The sequence below is a fragment of the Aphanomyces astaci genome (assembly GCF_000520075.1).
Source record: "Aphanomyces astaci strain APO3 unplaced genomic scaffold supercont1.24, whole genome shotgun sequence".
In the NCBI taxonomy this organism is placed as follows: domain Eukaryota; phylum Oomycota; class Saprolegniomycetes; order Saprolegniales; family Verrucalvaceae; genus Aphanomyces; species Aphanomyces astaci.
In genome coordinates this window covers 232,773-248,788 of record NW_009798287.1, presented here as the reverse complement: position 1 = coordinate 248,788, position 16,016 = coordinate 232,773, and the positions used below count along the sequence as shown (strand labels likewise).

The 16,016-nt window shown below is 51.9% G+C and overlaps 7 protein-coding genes across 10 annotated transcripts; 4 read left to right on the top strand and 3 right to left on the bottom strand.

Annotated features, from left to right (window-relative positions):
• The first annotated feature begins 7 nt into the window (after nt 1–7).
• On the top strand, nt 8–1,740 carry H257_09666. 2 transcript variants are annotated; one of them, XM_009835959.1, is made up of 3 exons: nt 8–598; nt 656–1,342; nt 1,392–1,740. In XM_009835959.1, exons 1-3 carry the CDS (start codon nt 27–29, stop codon nt 1,654–1,656), a joined length of 1,524 nt encoding a protein of 507 aa, XP_009834261.1. In that variant the 5' UTR covers nt 8–26; the 3' UTR covers nt 1,657–1,740. The 2 variants fall into 2 exon arrangements, with proteins under 2 accessions (XP_009834261.1, XP_009834262.1); XM_009835960.1 differs by having other exon boundaries at nt 656–1,740.
• Nucleotides 1,741–2,242: 502 nt separating this feature from the next.
• On the bottom strand, nt 2,243–3,084 carry H257_09665 (hypothetical protein). The gene is made up of 2 exons (XM_009835958.1): nt 2,526–3,084; nt 2,243–2,466 (listed from the first exon to the last, which is right to left on the bottom strand). The coding sequence occupies exons 1-2, from the start codon at nt 3,060–3,062 to the stop codon at nt 2,308–2,310; spliced, it is 696 nt and encodes a 231-aa protein (XP_009834260.1). The 5' UTR covers nt 3,063–3,084; the 3' UTR covers nt 2,243–2,307.
• Nucleotides 3,085–3,180: 96 nt separating this feature from the next.
• H257_09664 (hypothetical protein) lies at nt 3,181–9,364 on the top strand (the record flags this gene model as incomplete). The annotated part of the gene is made up of 15 exons (XM_009835957.1): nt 3,181–3,606; nt 3,658–3,964; nt 4,014–4,146; nt 4,569–4,671; nt 4,772–5,162; nt 5,506–5,686; nt 5,738–6,089; nt 6,290–6,425; nt 6,519–6,749; nt 7,357–7,499; nt 7,553–7,823; nt 7,937–8,068; nt 8,494–8,655; nt 8,930–9,061; nt 9,113–9,364. Exons 1-15 carry the CDS (start codon nt 3,263–3,265, stop codon nt 9,362–9,364), a joined length of 3,270 nt encoding a protein of 1,089 aa, XP_009834259.1. The 5' UTR covers nt 3,181–3,262.
• A 69-nt stretch (nt 9,365–9,433) lies between these two features.
• Nucleotides 9,434–11,360, bottom strand: H257_09663 (hypothetical protein). Of its 3 annotated transcripts, none has more exons than XM_009835954.1 (10): nt 11,318–11,360; nt 11,200–11,256; nt 11,114–11,149; nt 10,883–11,051; nt 10,613–10,832; nt 10,493–10,559; nt 10,349–10,444; nt 10,196–10,297; nt 9,911–10,034; nt 9,434–9,812 (listed from the first exon to the last, which is right to left on the bottom strand). In XM_009835954.1, exons 1-10 carry the CDS (start codon nt 11,351–11,353, stop codon nt 9,589–9,591), a joined length of 1,131 nt encoding a protein of 376 aa, XP_009834256.1. In that variant the 5' UTR covers nt 11,354–11,360; the 3' UTR covers nt 9,434–9,588. The 3 variants fall into 3 exon arrangements, with proteins under 3 accessions (XP_009834256.1, XP_009834258.1, XP_009834257.1); XM_009835956.1 differs by having other exon boundaries at nt 10,613–10,823; XM_009835955.1 differs by lacking the exon at nt 9,434–9,812 and having other exon boundaries at nt 9,852–10,034; nt 10,613–10,823.
• A 109-nt stretch (nt 11,361–11,469) lies between these two features.
• H257_09662 (hypothetical protein) lies at nt 11,470–12,735 on the top strand. Its single transcript, XM_009835953.1, has 5 exons — nt 11,470–11,858; nt 11,905–12,008; nt 12,069–12,258; nt 12,381–12,504; nt 12,557–12,735. Exons 1-5 carry the CDS (start codon nt 11,495–11,497, stop codon nt 12,660–12,662), a joined length of 888 nt encoding a protein of 295 aa, XP_009834255.1. The 5' UTR covers nt 11,470–11,494; the 3' UTR covers nt 12,663–12,735.
• Nucleotides 12,736–13,587: 852 nt separating this feature from the next.
• Nucleotides 13,588–14,243, bottom strand: H257_09661 (hypothetical protein; the record flags this gene model as incomplete). Its single annotated transcript, XM_009835952.1, has 1 exon — nt 13,588–14,243. A coding segment is annotated over one exon (470 nt), but the record flags the coding sequence as incomplete, so codon positions are not given.
• A 213-nt stretch (nt 14,244–14,456) lies between these two features.
• Nucleotides 14,457–15,613, top strand: H257_09660 (hypothetical protein). The gene has a single exon (XM_009835951.1). The coding sequence runs from the start codon at nt 14,761–14,763 to the stop codon at nt 15,547–15,549; it is 789 nt and encodes a 262-aa protein (XP_009834253.1). The 5' UTR covers nt 14,457–14,760; the 3' UTR covers nt 15,550–15,613.
• The last annotated feature ends 403 nt before the right edge of the window (nt 15,614–16,016 follow it).

Genomic DNA, 16,016 nt, shown 5'->3' with positions numbered 1-16,016 from the left:
TAAAGAGGTTTCACCACCTTTCTATCATGGCCGTGGCGCGCTTGGTTGCAGAACTCCATGAGGCATGCGTACGCCCGATCCAGATGCAACTCGTGAATGACGAGGACGATGGTAGCGTACTGTACTCGTTGGAGATGGAAGATGCTCTGGATCGCCTGGAAGCTGACGTCGTGGCGGTGACTATCTCCCCAACTGATGCTGCCGCCGTGGAATCCATCGATGCCATGTGGACAAACTGTGCAGACATCCTTGTTCAAATAGCCTTGCAACATGCAACAGCCGCGTCATTGAATCGATCGAGCAGCAGCAGAAGCAATCCCATCGCTGTCTTCCGAGTCGTCAACGTCCTTGTCACCTTGATTGAAGGGCTGGATTCCCTAGATCCTTTGTCGTCGTCGTCGTCCACCACTCCCGCTACCGTCGAGCGGTGGGCTGCCACCATGTTGCACGCATGTTCGTTCTACCTATGCAGTACACCACCATCCAGCATTTCGACAGACGAATGTCAAGCCTCTGCCAAGCGCATTCTCGCTGCCCTTCACCACCGGTTGCTTCGTTGCACTCATCACCCATCGTCCTCCGTCGATCTGTTTCCACGGTGAGAGCTGTACTCGATCCCTTTCGATCGCATACGCTCTTCTCACGAGTTTCCTAGCCTCCTTCCTCACATGCTGTCCCTATTCGCATCGAAATCCTCCAAGGACGAATGGGTGGCCACCGGCGCCGTCCCGCCGCGCGCGTTTGCCTGGTTCGTTCAGCAAGTGTCGTTTCCCCACTTTTCCAGCGACGTGGTCGGTCGTGTCCTGGCGCTGGCGCTGCCGCTCCTCGATCAAGTGACGCCGGCGACGCAGGTGGTGGGGCTGTCGTTGCTCCACCACTTGCTCAAACACGGCACCGCCACCGACATTCGATGGTACTCGGACTTGTTGGTGCATGAAATGGAGCAGACGCTCACGACGGCCGCGACGTCTGCGTCCTTCTTGGACGCGACCCTGGCATGCCTCGAAGATCTGCTGGCCGTGCTCTCTCCGTCCAAGCAAGATGTGACACTGTACGACCGGTACTTCCCGTCGTTGCTGCGACAATGGGATATGAGTCTTGATGTGGCTGTGAAGACCGTGTTCACAGCGCATGCCCGCGTGTGGGTGGCCCGACTGGGGGCGCCACATAGCCTCCACTTGCTGCGGTACCTCCAGCCGTTGGTCAAAGTCATCTTGGGATGCGTAGAAAGTGCCGAACGAACGTTGAGTGTGGAGGCGCTGAAGACATTGCAGGCGGTGATAGTCGCGGCGTGGATTCGCATGCCTGGCCATGCCGAGCACATCACTCTCGCCATTTTAAAGTAATGTACATGTCGTCCGACGCATGATGATGCTGTGAGGTACATGTAGATGCTTGGCCTACGTCAAGGTACTGCTGCTGCCGTTGCCCAACGCCAACAATGACCACATGCAAACCAAAGCGGCGGAACACATCACAGCGCAGTGCCATGCGACGCTGTACTTGCTTGACCAAGCGACGGCCCAAGAGACGATGGCCGTGCGCGTGACGTTGCAGCATGTGGCGGTGGGATGCCCGTCCTTGGCGCCCATCTGCGACAGCGCCAGACAGTACTTGGACGACAAGGCGGCAGCCGCAGCATCGAACTCGCCATGACGGGGTGTGCGTTATTTTACGAGTATAGCGTACTTGACACTCCTTTTAGATCCACCGCCGAATATATATATATATATATATATAGTGCATTCGAGTGAAATTTCATTGTGTTGTGGCGTGGTTTCTCGTTGGAATTTAAATCGATTTGATTGGCTACCTCAGATGACCTCAACATTATTAGCCAATCAAAACCTTTTCAGTGAAATTCAACAACCAATCAGATCGATTGTGGATCGGTTTTTGGTCGGCGCGATTTGTTTGCACCCCCTCCCCAAATATGTATCAAATCGACAATATATATACATATATTCCAACATGAAACCAAGTACAAGGTGTAGTGTTGTCTTGGTGTACAGAAGTGCAAAGTACCTTTAACATCTAGTTTGAAGTTGATAAATAGACTCGTGGGGCAATGTGCCCTTCTCGTGGACTACGACCGGGAGTGCTGCTGGTTGAAGCTAGACTAAACGTGACTTGTGTTTGTATAGTACATCGTGGGGAACGATGAAGGTAGCCAAGGTCCGCATATCCTCTGCGTACGATCACGGTCGGCGGCCGAGCATCCTTGAGCAAGTTCATGATGATCATGCACATGTGACAAGAGTTCATTCGAAGTGACGGCGATTTACTGTCGCGAAGTATATTGGCGACTTAATTGTACAGCAACGACAGGTTGGAGAACGGAGCCGAGGTCGCGGTGGACAGATGGTTTGTCATGGCTGCTGCGGCGTGAAGGTCGAACGCCACCTTCGACGCCATGTTCAGCGCTTGGATCACGAGGGGCGCGGCGTGGCCGAGCTTGACGAGGATCTGATGAAGGAGATGTCGTCAGCAGGAGAGGGAGGATGTAGAACGAAGAAGGATGGTACCTCGGCCGTGCCGTCGTCGTTGCGAGAAGACGAAAACTTGTACCCGCGCACGACGACGAGGGTGACGGGGAGGTACTCCACATGAAGAAAGTGCAGGAGGGTGCTGAGGAATTGATCTTTGATGGTCCATCGACTGTTTTCGGGAATGGGCTCGAAGTCCAAGTCGGGGAGGTTCAACGGAGTTGTGGCATGGACTTGCGACCAGTACACACACTTCTCTTGGTCCGATGACATGGGGAGGTTGAGGGAGCTCAAGACGAGGACTTGCTTGCTTCCTTGAAGCAAGTCGACGATTTCAGCACAAAACAACGTACAATCATCGGTGGCGACGGGTTCGGGCACCACAAGGATTGACACGTGCGGCCGTTTGGTGTCGGGGTGGACAAAGTTGCGGACGAGAAGCGGCAACCCGTGTACATACACCGTCTCCTCGACGACATGCGTGTCGTCAATGGACACATGGTGCAGCAGTCGAAGTCCCGCCGCCGAGAGATCGCAGTACCCCACGATCACCGCATCGGCGAGTGGAGTTGCCATGATGATGATCCTTTGGTTCGATTAATTAGTAAAATTGATGCACCTCTGGGATTTTATACGACCGACAATCCGGATCTTCTGAATTATCCGGATGTCTCGCCAGGATTGCTGCGCTTGACAACCTCGACGCGAGAACTGCCCGTTGGCGCCACTTCCCACTCGATTGCCACCGCCGCCGTCACAACAACACTCGTCTCGGCATGTGGCAAGCAAATCGGGCGTCTTTGTCGTCCACACGCGCGTGGGAGAGTATCCGCTTACGTCTGCGCAAGGATAATGCGGCCGTGCTCTCAAGCGCAGAGCTCGATGCGATCTTGGCCCAGATCATGACGTTGCCCATGCCGCCAGTGCGACTGCGCACGGACGAGGTCGGGTCAACGTTGATGGCTCTTGCCCAAGTGCTGCCGCCAAAGTCAGAACTGCTCGTGTCCGAGTTTACGTCGGTGGTGCGCCATTGCTGCAAGGACAAACTGGTGTTGACCGCCGACCACCTGCACGTGCTTGTTCCGTTCTTCCTCGCGGCCCTTTCCCACTGCCCTTCGTGGTACGTCCATCACCTCCCCATGTCGACATTAGTGCACTGATGCTGTTTTAGGTATGCCGAGCAAATCTTGACGACGCTGTCGGTGCTCTTGGCCGACAACGCGCCTGCCGCCGCCGCGGCCTTCGCCGACTCCATCTACGTCGCGGCGACGCCACACTTGAGTCCATCCAGCGCCGACGTTGGCGCGCGGTACGCCGCGACCACGTGCATGGCCCACCTCGTGGCGGTGGCCGACGCGCCGCCTCCCTATTTTGCCGACCTGTGGAAGCAAATCATGGACAACTTCAAGCAGCAGACGCGGCAGCTGCACGTCGATGGGCCCCGCGTCGTGTGGACCACCAACCGCACGCATTACAAGGTCCCCTCGATATAAAGACAAACTGTCGATCTCACGTCGTTGTTGATAGAGCTGCCTCGCGAGTTTGCAATGCCTGTTGCGGCTCATGGAGCTTGACACGGCGGCCAGTTCCAGCGGCGCTGGTCCAAGTGTGGTGGAGGCCCACATGTCAAAAGTCCTCGAATGTCTTCGCTTGCTATTGGGTAGGTTTGTTTCGTTGACGTCTAGTCTATCTCGTCGATCCAACACCACCACCACCACTACAGTACCCCGCCATGATCTATAACTTACATCGTATCCCTCTCCTCCTTTGTGCTTTTACTGACTTCTATATGTTGAATATATATATTTATTGTGGATTCGATACGAATTTCCAGACCCCGTCGAATCGAATATCTCGCCGCCGAATCGAATTACAAATCGACGCTATTGGGTAATCCAATGTGGAGTGGATTTGATTGGCTCTTACAGAAATAACAAGTATATTCAACCAATCAGAACTCGAGCGTGATTATTCAATATTGATTGAACAAGTCGCGCGAATTTTGGAAGTTTATAGCGAATTCACAATATATATATACTAGTATATATATGTTTAATATGTGGGTGTGTTGTTGTTGTGTAGGGTGTGGCCTGTCGCTGTCTACCACGGCCATGGTCGTCGGCCGCGTGCCGTTGATCGATTCCGATTCCGATTGTAGCTCCAAGCATCCTTCCCAGCGCGGCATGTAAGATGATTCCCGCGACGGACGAACCACCATGCATGGCTGTGGCTATGGCTTCGTTGAAATGTATTTGGTGTTTGACATGCAAGGTGTATCATCCTAGAGGCTTGGCGGCGCGGCTGCGGCTCGAAGTTGTGCGGGCGCTGGAGGTCGTACTCCATGCGTTTCCCCACTTGATCACGCCGACATTGGCGCAGTATTTGCCCGACACGACCACGCCATGCTTGGTGCTGTACAACGGCCACCCGTCTGTGCTGACGCTGGCCGTCGTGGACCCGTACGACCAAGTGCGGCTGAAGACTCTGCATTGGCTCGACATGTTGCTTCCGCTGGTGAACGTCAAGGCAACGCTGTCGCAGAATTTCAAGCACGCGTCCACGGCCTTTACGACCACCGGCGGCGCGCTCCTGCAGATGGTCCATCAGGTGCACGTGATGCTGCTGCATACAGTGCAGCACGAGCACGACGCCGCGGTATTGGTTCAAGCCATCAAGGTAATTTAATATTGAGCATTTCACCCAAATTTGGACTAAACATTTCGCTAAATATCTTTCGAGATATCGATTTGATCCTATTTCATCTTTTGTTTACACTATGCTATACAAAAATGAAGATATATGTGGTTTTTTTCCCCTTGCGGAGAGGTCAAACGTTTGGATTGGCAGATATTGTACATGGCGTGTGATTTGATTGGCTCGGGCGGTTCTTGAATCGATTTCGCCCAACACATTCGACTATTCGAATATATCGATTTGACAATATTATACATGGAGATACCACAAGATACGGAGACTTGTGTTAGTTTTCTATGATGACTTTTGTGTTGGTGGCCCTTAGACTCTAACCACGCTCGCGACGTTGTGCCCATATCCCAACATGTTACAGTCAGCCGATCACCTTCGTTGTCAACGCCCTGCATTGATTGACAAGGCAACTACTACTATAACAACGATGTTGTCGTTGGACGCGATTTTACAAGCGCTGGCCCACCACCTGCACGGCGCCTTATTCGCGCCAGGTAAGTCGACTATATAAGCCGTATGTACGGGGTTAATGGATGGATGGGCAGATCACACGGTGCGAGTGAGTGCGTTGGCGTGCCTGGCGGCTCTGCTGAGCACACCAGAGCCCGTGGCGAGTGTGTTGGAGTGGCTGGCTCAACCTGCCACTACCGCTGCGATAAAGTCCCCACTGTACCACTTGCATGCGACGCCGTTGCTTCGCCTTCGACCGCGTCGCTTTCTCGAAGACATGCTGAGTCCGGCGAAATCCACTGCCAGTCTCACGCATCCTTCAACTAGTAGTACCCGAAGTAGTACTAGTACTAGTACTAGCCCGCGCGAGGCCACCAATATGTTGCATCGACTCGACGCCATGTCGTTGTTGTCGAAAACGGCCAAGAACTACGCACCCGCCTTGAGGTACTAACTAGGTCATTGTTGCTTTGTTTATAGTCGAATATATTTTTATATTATTCTGACTCGTTCTTGTTTTGAAATATTACCTAGCAAACATGGGTGTGGAATTGTTTATATTCTCTGTTTTTTCAAAATATATTTAAAATATATTTAAAATGGATTTTGAACTGTTTTTTATTGATTTATTATATATATATTTGTAGTGCCCACTGGCCGCGCCTGTCCGCGTTCCTTCTCGCTGCTTTCCGTGACGTCGATCAAAACGTACGGCTGCAAGCGGTCAAGATCTTGGAGAATTACATCAAGGGGGGCGACAACACCCCCCACACGTCGCACCACGTACGGCCACTACTACTACTCTATATAATATTAGAACCCAGTTATTATATATTTATATCATTTTTTGAATTCTAAAGTTTGGATGGAGGGTAGCTCTCGTTCCTATCCACGCACGTGCTCCGTGCGTTCCAAGACCCGTCACATCACGTCCGAGCCAGCGTGTGCGCGTGTTTTACGCTGCTGCGGCCGGACGAGTGGCCGACCTTCGCGACGGATCCGGCGTTCAACGCGTGCTTCTTGGCCACCCCGCGCGATCCGTCGCCGGTGGTGCGCGCGGCGGGCTTTCGACTGCTGGGGGCGATGGCTCTCGTGCCCGTGTTCAAGGTACCTACCTTCCTACCAAGTTGGGAGTTTGCCCACTCGATGGTCATTTTGTGGTGGGAATATGCCCAGTCCACCGTCGTTGTCCTTGTCATGGATATATCTATTTATATATTCGCTGGGACGATGCCGAATTGTGGTGGTGTTGTTGTCGATACTGCATTGGGATGAAATAAATAATACACTAGTCGTATTGTCCTTGTACCCAAAATGTAGACTGATGTGTTGAGTCACCAAATCTATATCGATCGATTCTACTTTGTCCTGAATATATATATATATTGTTTCGAGTGAAATTTCGTGTTGTGTTGTGGTTTCTCGTTGGAATTTAAATCGATTTGATTGGCTACTTCAGAAGAGCTCAAAATTATTAGCCAATCAAAACCTTCTCAATGAAATTTAACCAATCAGATCGATTGTGGATCGGTTTGGTCGGCGCGATTCGATTGCACCCCCACCCCAAATTTGTATCAAATCGACAATATCAATCGAGTCTTTTAATAACTTCATATATATATATGTTGAATGCTTCTGTAATCCATTGGATTCATTTTCTCTTCTCCTTGTCACTCCAGTTTAGCATAAAACGATATTAAGACCTCGTTAGCAGACATGTGACTTTATTGGAGCGGTGGTGCGCATGGGCATGGAGGCGGCGGCCGACTCGACGCTCAACGTCCGCGTGCGCGTGGTGTGGGCCATCGGCAACGCCTGCACGACCCCCGGGCCCGACGCCCCCGACGCCCCTGACAGGTAGGTACCGCCGCCGAGTTACTAGACCTGAAAAGTTGATTTTCTTCTTCTAGTCCGTGGCTGGTGCGGCTGCTGCCGCCTGCGACCATCGATCAAGTGCTGCAGTGCATGCTGCACTTGGTGGAAGACAACGACAAGGTGGCGTCGAGTGTCGTGCGGACGCTGGGGCTGCTTGCGCGGTGGCTCATGGCGCCCCAGTACTTGGAAGCTGCTTCGTCCAATCTCACGACGAACGCTGGAGATGAAGGCGGGGGGGCTAACTCGACCCTGCTGGCCGACGCCATGACTGTCCTCGCCAAAAAGGTCGTGGACGGAGCTCCCAAGGTACGAAAGGGTGGTCGTTATGGAAACAGATGACACGCACTGGATTGTATATATATATATATTTATTATTATTTAGAACTCGGAAGATATGTATATTTATATGTGGTGTGTAGGTGCGGTGGAATGCGTGCCATGCCATGGCCAAAGTATTTCACTGCCCTGAGCTGCCCCTGGCATCCGTGTCGTGGACCCCCGCCGTGTTTACGGCCCTCACCACGGCCATCGCCCAGCAAGACAATTTCAAAGTACAGAGAAATATGTATACATATATATTTACATCCATATCAACTGTATGCATGACTGGGGGTTTGCTGAGTATTGCAAGTTTGGGTCTTGTTTGTATTATATATATATAGCTTGAGGATAGTATACGATTTTATATCTATTTTTAATGATATATATATATACTTCGTAGTATGTTCTATCTTGACATCCGTGAGACATGGATGCAAAACGATTTTATATCTATGTTTAAATATATCTTGACAGCCATACCATATATGCATTGTGCTCGAAATACGATTATTATGTCTATGTTATATATATGTTCTATTTTCTATATATGTATATTTAATATATATCTTGACAGCCATACCATATATGCATTGTGCTCGAAATACGATTATTATGTCTATTTATATATGTATATATAATATATTATTGATATTAGGTGCGCATCAGTGCGGCGATGGCGCTGCGCATTTCGTGTGCGCGGGCGTCATACGGGGTTTTTTTCTATGGGATTTTGCAAACAATTTTGGACGCCCTCGATGCGGCTGTGGACTTGACCGACATTTGCGAGTACAAGTACAAGGCGCAGCTGGAACTCCAGGTACCCCAAATATATATACATATATATTATATATACAATCCCTCGCTTTTTTTGTATATGTTGTCCGTTCGCATGATATATATACTTCCCGAAGTATAACCCATCGCTCGTTAGATATATATTGTCCAGTCGTATTATCTATATATATATATTTAATCTATGTATACGTACAGTAGCTCTTTGGACATATATCTGCTATTCATTCTGTCTGTTGCCTATCTCGTTGAAATCACATACAATGGGATATATTAATTATATTACATGATATGGCTAGCTGTCATTTACGCTGGTGCATTTGGTGGCGCTGGTGCAGTCGCCTGCGGACGAAGTCGCCCTGGGGGAGATGCTGTGTCGCAAGTACAAGGACTTTATATACGACTGGCTGTACCACCAGCAGCACAAGATGGTATATGTCTACTAGAAGTGCTCTACCAGTTAGTTTAACACGCACATGCAGTATGCGGCCATCTTTGGTGACGAAGTGGCGGCGACGGCGGACGAGGGCGATGGCGGCGGTGGCGGTGGCAGTGCCGAGGACGGCCACGAAATCAACCCCGTGACATGCGCGCAGGTGGTGGACGCGTGCGACGTGCTGCGCCGCGTGATCCAGCAGTACTGCCCGCACACGGCGTCGTGCTTGGCGCAGATTGCCGAAGTCAAGTTGATCTTCGAAATGGACATGCTCGATGCGATCGGGTTTGAGTTTTAGTGGCCCCCCATCGATCCCCCCATCCCCCCCATCAATCCCCCCATCCCCCCCATTCCCCATCAATCGTCGTATTTATCACAAACAATATATATATATATATGTATATGTATACAAACTACAACATGTGTGTGTGTTTATGTGGCGGCGGGCTCTCTTTCCATCGATTTGGTGGTTTGGTGGTTGGGGGTATTTGGGTACCAGCAGTTAGAGAGTAGGGACATGGCTTAGGCTTGGACTAGAGGACCCCCCCCGCCCGACGACCGATTGCCGCCGCGGCGGCGGTGGCGGTAGCGGCGCGAGCTGCGTCCGGGGCGGGGGCGTATGAGGCCGAGCTTTTTGCGCTCGACGTTGGCGCGGCGGCGGGCGACGAGGTCGTCGGACACGGGCAGGTAGAACAAGGACGGCACCGCCTTGGTTTTGCAAAACAGGTCGTCCGCGGTCACGGGTGCTAGTACGCAACACACAAACCATTGTGATGTATTATATATATATATATATACTTCGAAGTATATATATATATAGAGAGAGATTTTTATATATACGCACGCTTGGTGAGGACCTTGGTGGTGTCCTTTGCCTTGGAGGAATCGGCCGCCTCCCGCCGGTTGCTTCGACCGGATGCCGTCGGCACGGGGGTGGCCGCCGCCGTCGTCGCGGCTTTTTGCTGGGCCTGTGGGGTTGTTAACTCTGAAAGGGATATATATATACGTGTACATATATAGCGATATATATATATATGCGTAAATTGTATATATATAATAAATATATATACTGAACGTGTTATATATATAATAAATATATATACTGAACGTGTTATATATATTTCCTTACTGCAATGTCAGCGGCCGTGTCGGTTGAAAAGTCGACGGTGAGCTGGCGACCGCTGAGTTCAGGCCACGTGGTGCCGTAAATGCGACTGCGCGCGTCGATGGCCTACCACAAATATATATATATCGCAAATATACCAATATATATATATCGTACCGCGTCGGTCGTGGCGTACGTGACGTAGCAGTGCGTTTTGATCGCATCCATCCAAAACCCGTCGTCGACAAACGAGGCGTCGACTTGCACAAAGGCCTACCAACATTCTGAGACCCACACTCTTCCACAGAGTGATGGTCGTACCTTGACCGCGTTGAGTGTAAACGGTCGGATAAAATTGTCGATGCGGATGGTGGGTGTGGGGGAAACCCTAGGGAGAATGCGGCGGTGGGCTGGATGCTGTCGTCATGTCCATGGACGTACTTGGACTCGGGAATGCTATCGGTCGCATCGAGCTTTGGCTTTTTCGCGGCGCGTGGGGACGAGTGGAGAGGAGGACTAAGGTGGCGTTTGCCATCGAGGGGCTTGTCGGCATCGATGGCGGTAGAGTCCGCCTTGGACTCGGCATGTTCGATGGACGGATCGGGAGATGAAGAAGAAACCGTCGGGGTCGTGGAGGTGTTGGCGGTATCAACTGGTTCATCTGTGAGCAGTCTAAGACGTCCATTGCAAGGGATAGCTCAACTGCTTTACCCGTGTTCGACGACGCAATATCTGCCGAGTCATGAGAAGAATTGGGTTGCTTCGCTTTGGGGGGGTTGGCTGTGGAGTCGGAAATGGTGGCGACCTCAGCAATAGCAGCAGTTTGTGTGTCGTCGTCCTTAGCGGGCGGCGGCACCACGGGCGTGTCGCTGGCAGAAGACTAGACCACCGCAACCACGTGAGGGCACTTGTGGTACGTGGAAACCAATGCGGCATGTGTACCTGCAAGTGTTTGAGTAGTCGCGCTTGTAGAGCTGCCTACAATCACGGTGGACAGGACTACCGACATAGCGACACGTCGACATTACCTTGGCTCCCTTCTTGTCGAGGTCGCGCTTTGCAAGCTCATCGTGCAGCTGCTTAACCTACATGACACACATCCTCAGGTCTCAAGGACGTACTTCATCCTTCACATGTCCAGCCTACCGTCATTTTCTTTACGGCGTGCTCTGAAAGTCCCATGGTGGATTGATTTCAAATGTGAGGGGCTGCGTGGAATTGGTAGCATTTCTGCCAATCCACGCAAAGGATGATTGTATTTTGAACCAATCAAATGCCTCCAAGCTCAAATGTCAAATGCAAACTCCGGATTCCACCACAGTCATGCGGCGGCGGTGTGTGTCGTTCCTTGATGCGACTTCCGGGGCGGCGTACACGCGTTCCCAAGTGAATATTGAACTATCTTCCGTGCACAACCGCCGTGTCCATCCATCTGGGGCTCTGGAACAGAGCATCCACGACGTATGGGCAGCCAAACTCGCGAACAACCCTCGCCTCTTCAACGGCACCAAGTTCAGGCTCGCAGCATTCACTGCGACGCCCACAAGCCTTCATATGGAGTGGGGGCTTACAGACTACAAGACATATCTGGGCCTTTGCTCGCGATGCGACGTCGTCAGCTCGCTTGCAACACCTCCCAACCAAGACACCACCATCTACTTGTCCAACAAGATTGGCGTCGCCGGCGGTAACTACAACTCTCCTTGGTGTATTCTGATCGAACCATTATGTAGCCCTTTTGACAGCAGACGACAAGGTTTGCTTCCTGAAGCGAAGCTCCGTCGTCGGGGCGTACCCCAACATGCTCGACGTGCCAGGCGGACATCCCGAACCCGAGGTGATCCATTTCGCGCGCAACAAGAATGCCATCCTTGTCATGCTGACAGAGTTGCCCTAGCACATTGGCATTGACTGGTCGTCCCTGCCTGTGGAGCCCGACGACGCCACCAACCGGCGATGCGCGGCCGAGTTCTTCGACTCGATCGCGGTCGAGATCGTAGAGGAGGTGAACGTCCCGTCGTCGACGCTGTCGCCCCCGCTGCTGCTCGGTGTGACGCTGCAAGGAGAAGCCGCAACCCCAAGCTTTGGTAACGTGCTAACCTCCACCATCGATCGTCCTATCATTGTGATCTGCATCCTGTGAAAACACATGTCTTCACTTTGTACATTCAATTTTATCGATTTTTGAATATTTTTTCATGTTTTCTAGCATTTGTCGTGCGGTGCAATCTGGACGCTTCTGCCATCGCTGCGTGGTATGCGCAAGGGCCCGTGGACCAGTATGAGACGACCAAGCTGATCTTTCAACCGCTCCAGGCTGCCTTGACCTCGAGGTTTACATGCATCACCATGCTTTGGCTAACTCGATGGTATGTCGATCTGTAGATCGAGCGGCATCATGACTCCGTCAGCGGCTGGGTGCTTCGAATTGCTGGGGCGGTACCTCGACTATGAGCCCCCCACTACAAGGAGTAGTAGTAGTACTACGTAGTAACTCTTAAAACCTGATGACACACTCGTACACCACACTACTGCGTAGTTATGTACAGGAAAGTGGTCCGAAAACCTACAATATCCCTTTCATCGGAGGCCACATCGCAAAATAACTACTAGTATGCGCACATTGGAAAACAGCTCCCCCTTCAACCCCGTGTTATATCTTTATATATATATATATATATATATATTCCCACAATGAACCCACACATACAAAAGTGTCATAAACCTCTCGCCACGCCTTTAGGGTCGCGACCAGCCCCTATATATAGCCCCTTACATATTAGCCCCATGCGTGTTGGAGTTGAACGGCCATGACAATTCTATTTATAGACTCAATTTACAAACCAAACATATCACTTTTCCGCGTTTACTCCGGAGTAGTTACAATTTTACTAACGTTTTTAGTTGATGCGTGCAACATACAAGGGGAACACAATCGCATGCAGTGCATAACTTGGTCGATTATAGCATATATACATATTAATACGACAGTATTATATATATATATATATATATATTTCGGGACTGCACCGTTTCGGCCACTGCGGGTAGTTTCACTTGTCCCAGAGATTACTTGCGCCGAAGGTGTTGCTGGCTGGATCGATGAGGGGCACCTTTGGCACCCTGTTTGTACTTGGTCGTTTCGAGTGTGCCACCTTAGTTTCTGATCGACGGTTTCAAAATGAATGTAGTAACCGACAGCACCATCGTCGTGTGATTGTTGGCGTAAGTAGTAGTGTTGCTTCACTCGAGTTTGTGTCACGTGTGTGCAATCGACTGGCAAGCGGCCGCTTTGTCATGGGCCAAACGTTCGAGCAGTATGCACTGTACCTGTCGTGGGGGTCCACGTACTTTCAACGGGCGCTGAGTACCATGAGTGTGTTCTTTGTGTGCTTTGACGTGGTCATGAACAACTGGGAAGTGATCAACTATATCGGAAACGCCAACTACCTCCTCACGCCGTTGATCAACATCCCGTCACCCGAACTTCTCGCGCAGCACTTTCAGTTCCCCACGTACTCCAACCTCGAGTCGTTGTCCGAAGTTGGCCAGTTCATGGTCAGCTACGTGCTGGATTCGTCCTACATTCGCGACACGACAGACTACGTCCTCACCGCGGGCGCGCACTTAATCGACAGCGACACCAACAACATTTGCGGCACACTCGTCCAGACGTACCCGCTGCCGCCTCTGAACGCCCCCACGATGCGTCTCGGCGTCGTGTTCAACCGGATGCAGCTCATCCGCGGCAACACCCTCGACACGTACTTCACGGCCGACGAACTCCCCCCGCCCCCCGACGCCAACCACACGACGCTCGCGTACCTCGGGTTCATTCCCGCACGCATGGACGTGGACATGCGCCTCACGACGTCCGTGGCCATCCCCCCCCTGGCGTGACGGTGGAGGCCAACATCTCCATGTATCGGTTCGCGCCGCGGTCGTTTTGCTCTGGCTGCAACCCGATTGTCGAGCTCGGCCTGGACGTGTGCAAGATCGTGTACCACGTGGACATGGCGTCGCAGTCGCTCGTGGTCTCGTCCAGCACCGCATACTGGGGCGAGTACCATATGCTGGGGAAGATCCTTGAGCGGTCGTCCGCGACGGGGGCGTCGCTCTACCTCCGCGCGATCGCGCTCATGTTTGCTCTGGCGGGGTTCGCCACGAGCAAAAAGACCACCCGGTGGACCGAAGCCACGACCATGTCGACGTTCTGGAAGCGCGCCACGCACACGCTGGCGCCGCCGCTGTACCGTTACAGCAGCCACACGTTTACGTTTTCCAACTTTTGCCTCAACAGCGACTTCTTCGTCGTCGTGTACGTCGTGGCCGTGATTCTAGACGAGAAAAACTCCATGTGCTTCGCGCGGCTCGTGCACACGTGGAATATTGAAGGCGACAACCCGTGGATCGACATCCAAATGATGTCGATGCAATTTCGATGGCTATGCATCAACTGCTTTGTCGTCTAAGCCGCCAAGGTCGTGTTCAACTTTGCGAGCCTGACCCGGTACAGCGGGTCGAAGACAGTGGTCGGGTTTTTCAACTTTAGCTCGGTCACGTACATCTACCTCGGCGCGGTGTTCGTCATGAAACGCGCGCAGTACATTGATTACGGCAACACGGACCGCACGACGCTGTCGTCGACGACATCCGACCTCGACGGCATCCGCATCGACTTTTCCGACTCGTGGTTTGTCCGATCGTTCCCGAGCATGATGGTGGTCATGGTGCTCAATTTGTTGTTGATGCTCGGCCTTGATCGAGTCTGGAACCGCAGCATGTGGCGCCGCCTCGCGCAAAACTCGCTCGGACGCCAAGCCATGTTTAACTCGTCGTCCATTCTGTGTGAAATGTGCTATGCCTTTCACGAGTTGGACAACTACAAGAACCAGGCGGTGGTGGTGCAGACGCGCGCTTTGTGCACCGTCCAGTGGTTCCTCATGTGTCACACGTTGTGCTTTGGGCTGCCAGAGAACCCAAAACACGTCCGCGCGATGATGACCAAGTCCCTTGGCATACACAGCAGCGGGTACACGGTTACGAACGTGTCTGAAACTGGAAACGGCGAACGGATCTGTGGGCATCGAAACAAGGTGACGGTGACGGATACGAGCGGCGGCGGGAAGGGGTCGTCGTATCGCGTGGTCGGGACGGACGCGCTGCACCATGCACTCAAAGCTGTGCACGAGGACAACTTGGGCACGGTCGAACCCGCCAACGAAGACGACGACGGCAAGGCAATCCACAACGACCTGTGCATTGTCGCGCAAGACGTAGATGGCAACATCCACTTGTACGACGCCAGGAAACGAGAAGTCCAATCGATGAGCTTGGAAGTGAAAATCCTGAGCGATTCGCGATTCATGATTGCGTAGACGGGTTTCGTTTACATGTGATCCAATGGAATAAGTCCAATACTTACATACACTAGTATTTGCGTTGGCGGTGTGGTTTGGCAGGGGGGGCTGGCTCAGAATAAATGCTATTGGTATGCTTAACACATGCAAGTGGTGGGGCGCTATGGATTGCATGGGTGCGAAGATGGACAAACGCGGGGAGGTTGAGTGCCGCCAACACTTGTGTTGAATAAGCCGGGGGGTGGGGGCAGGGGGTAGAACACGCACACAAAGGTAGAGCTCAGTTTGAGGTAAAACCAGGAATGAAAGCCAAGGCTACATCATTCCAAACCCCTCACATCCTTGCCCAGCAGCACACACAACCACACAACACATAAGCTATGAAGACCTTACATAAGCCTTGGTCTTCATATCGCATAACACTGCCTCAATGTTCCTACCACCATACATTCCCTTTACAGTTTGATTGTGCAAGTGGTAGAGCC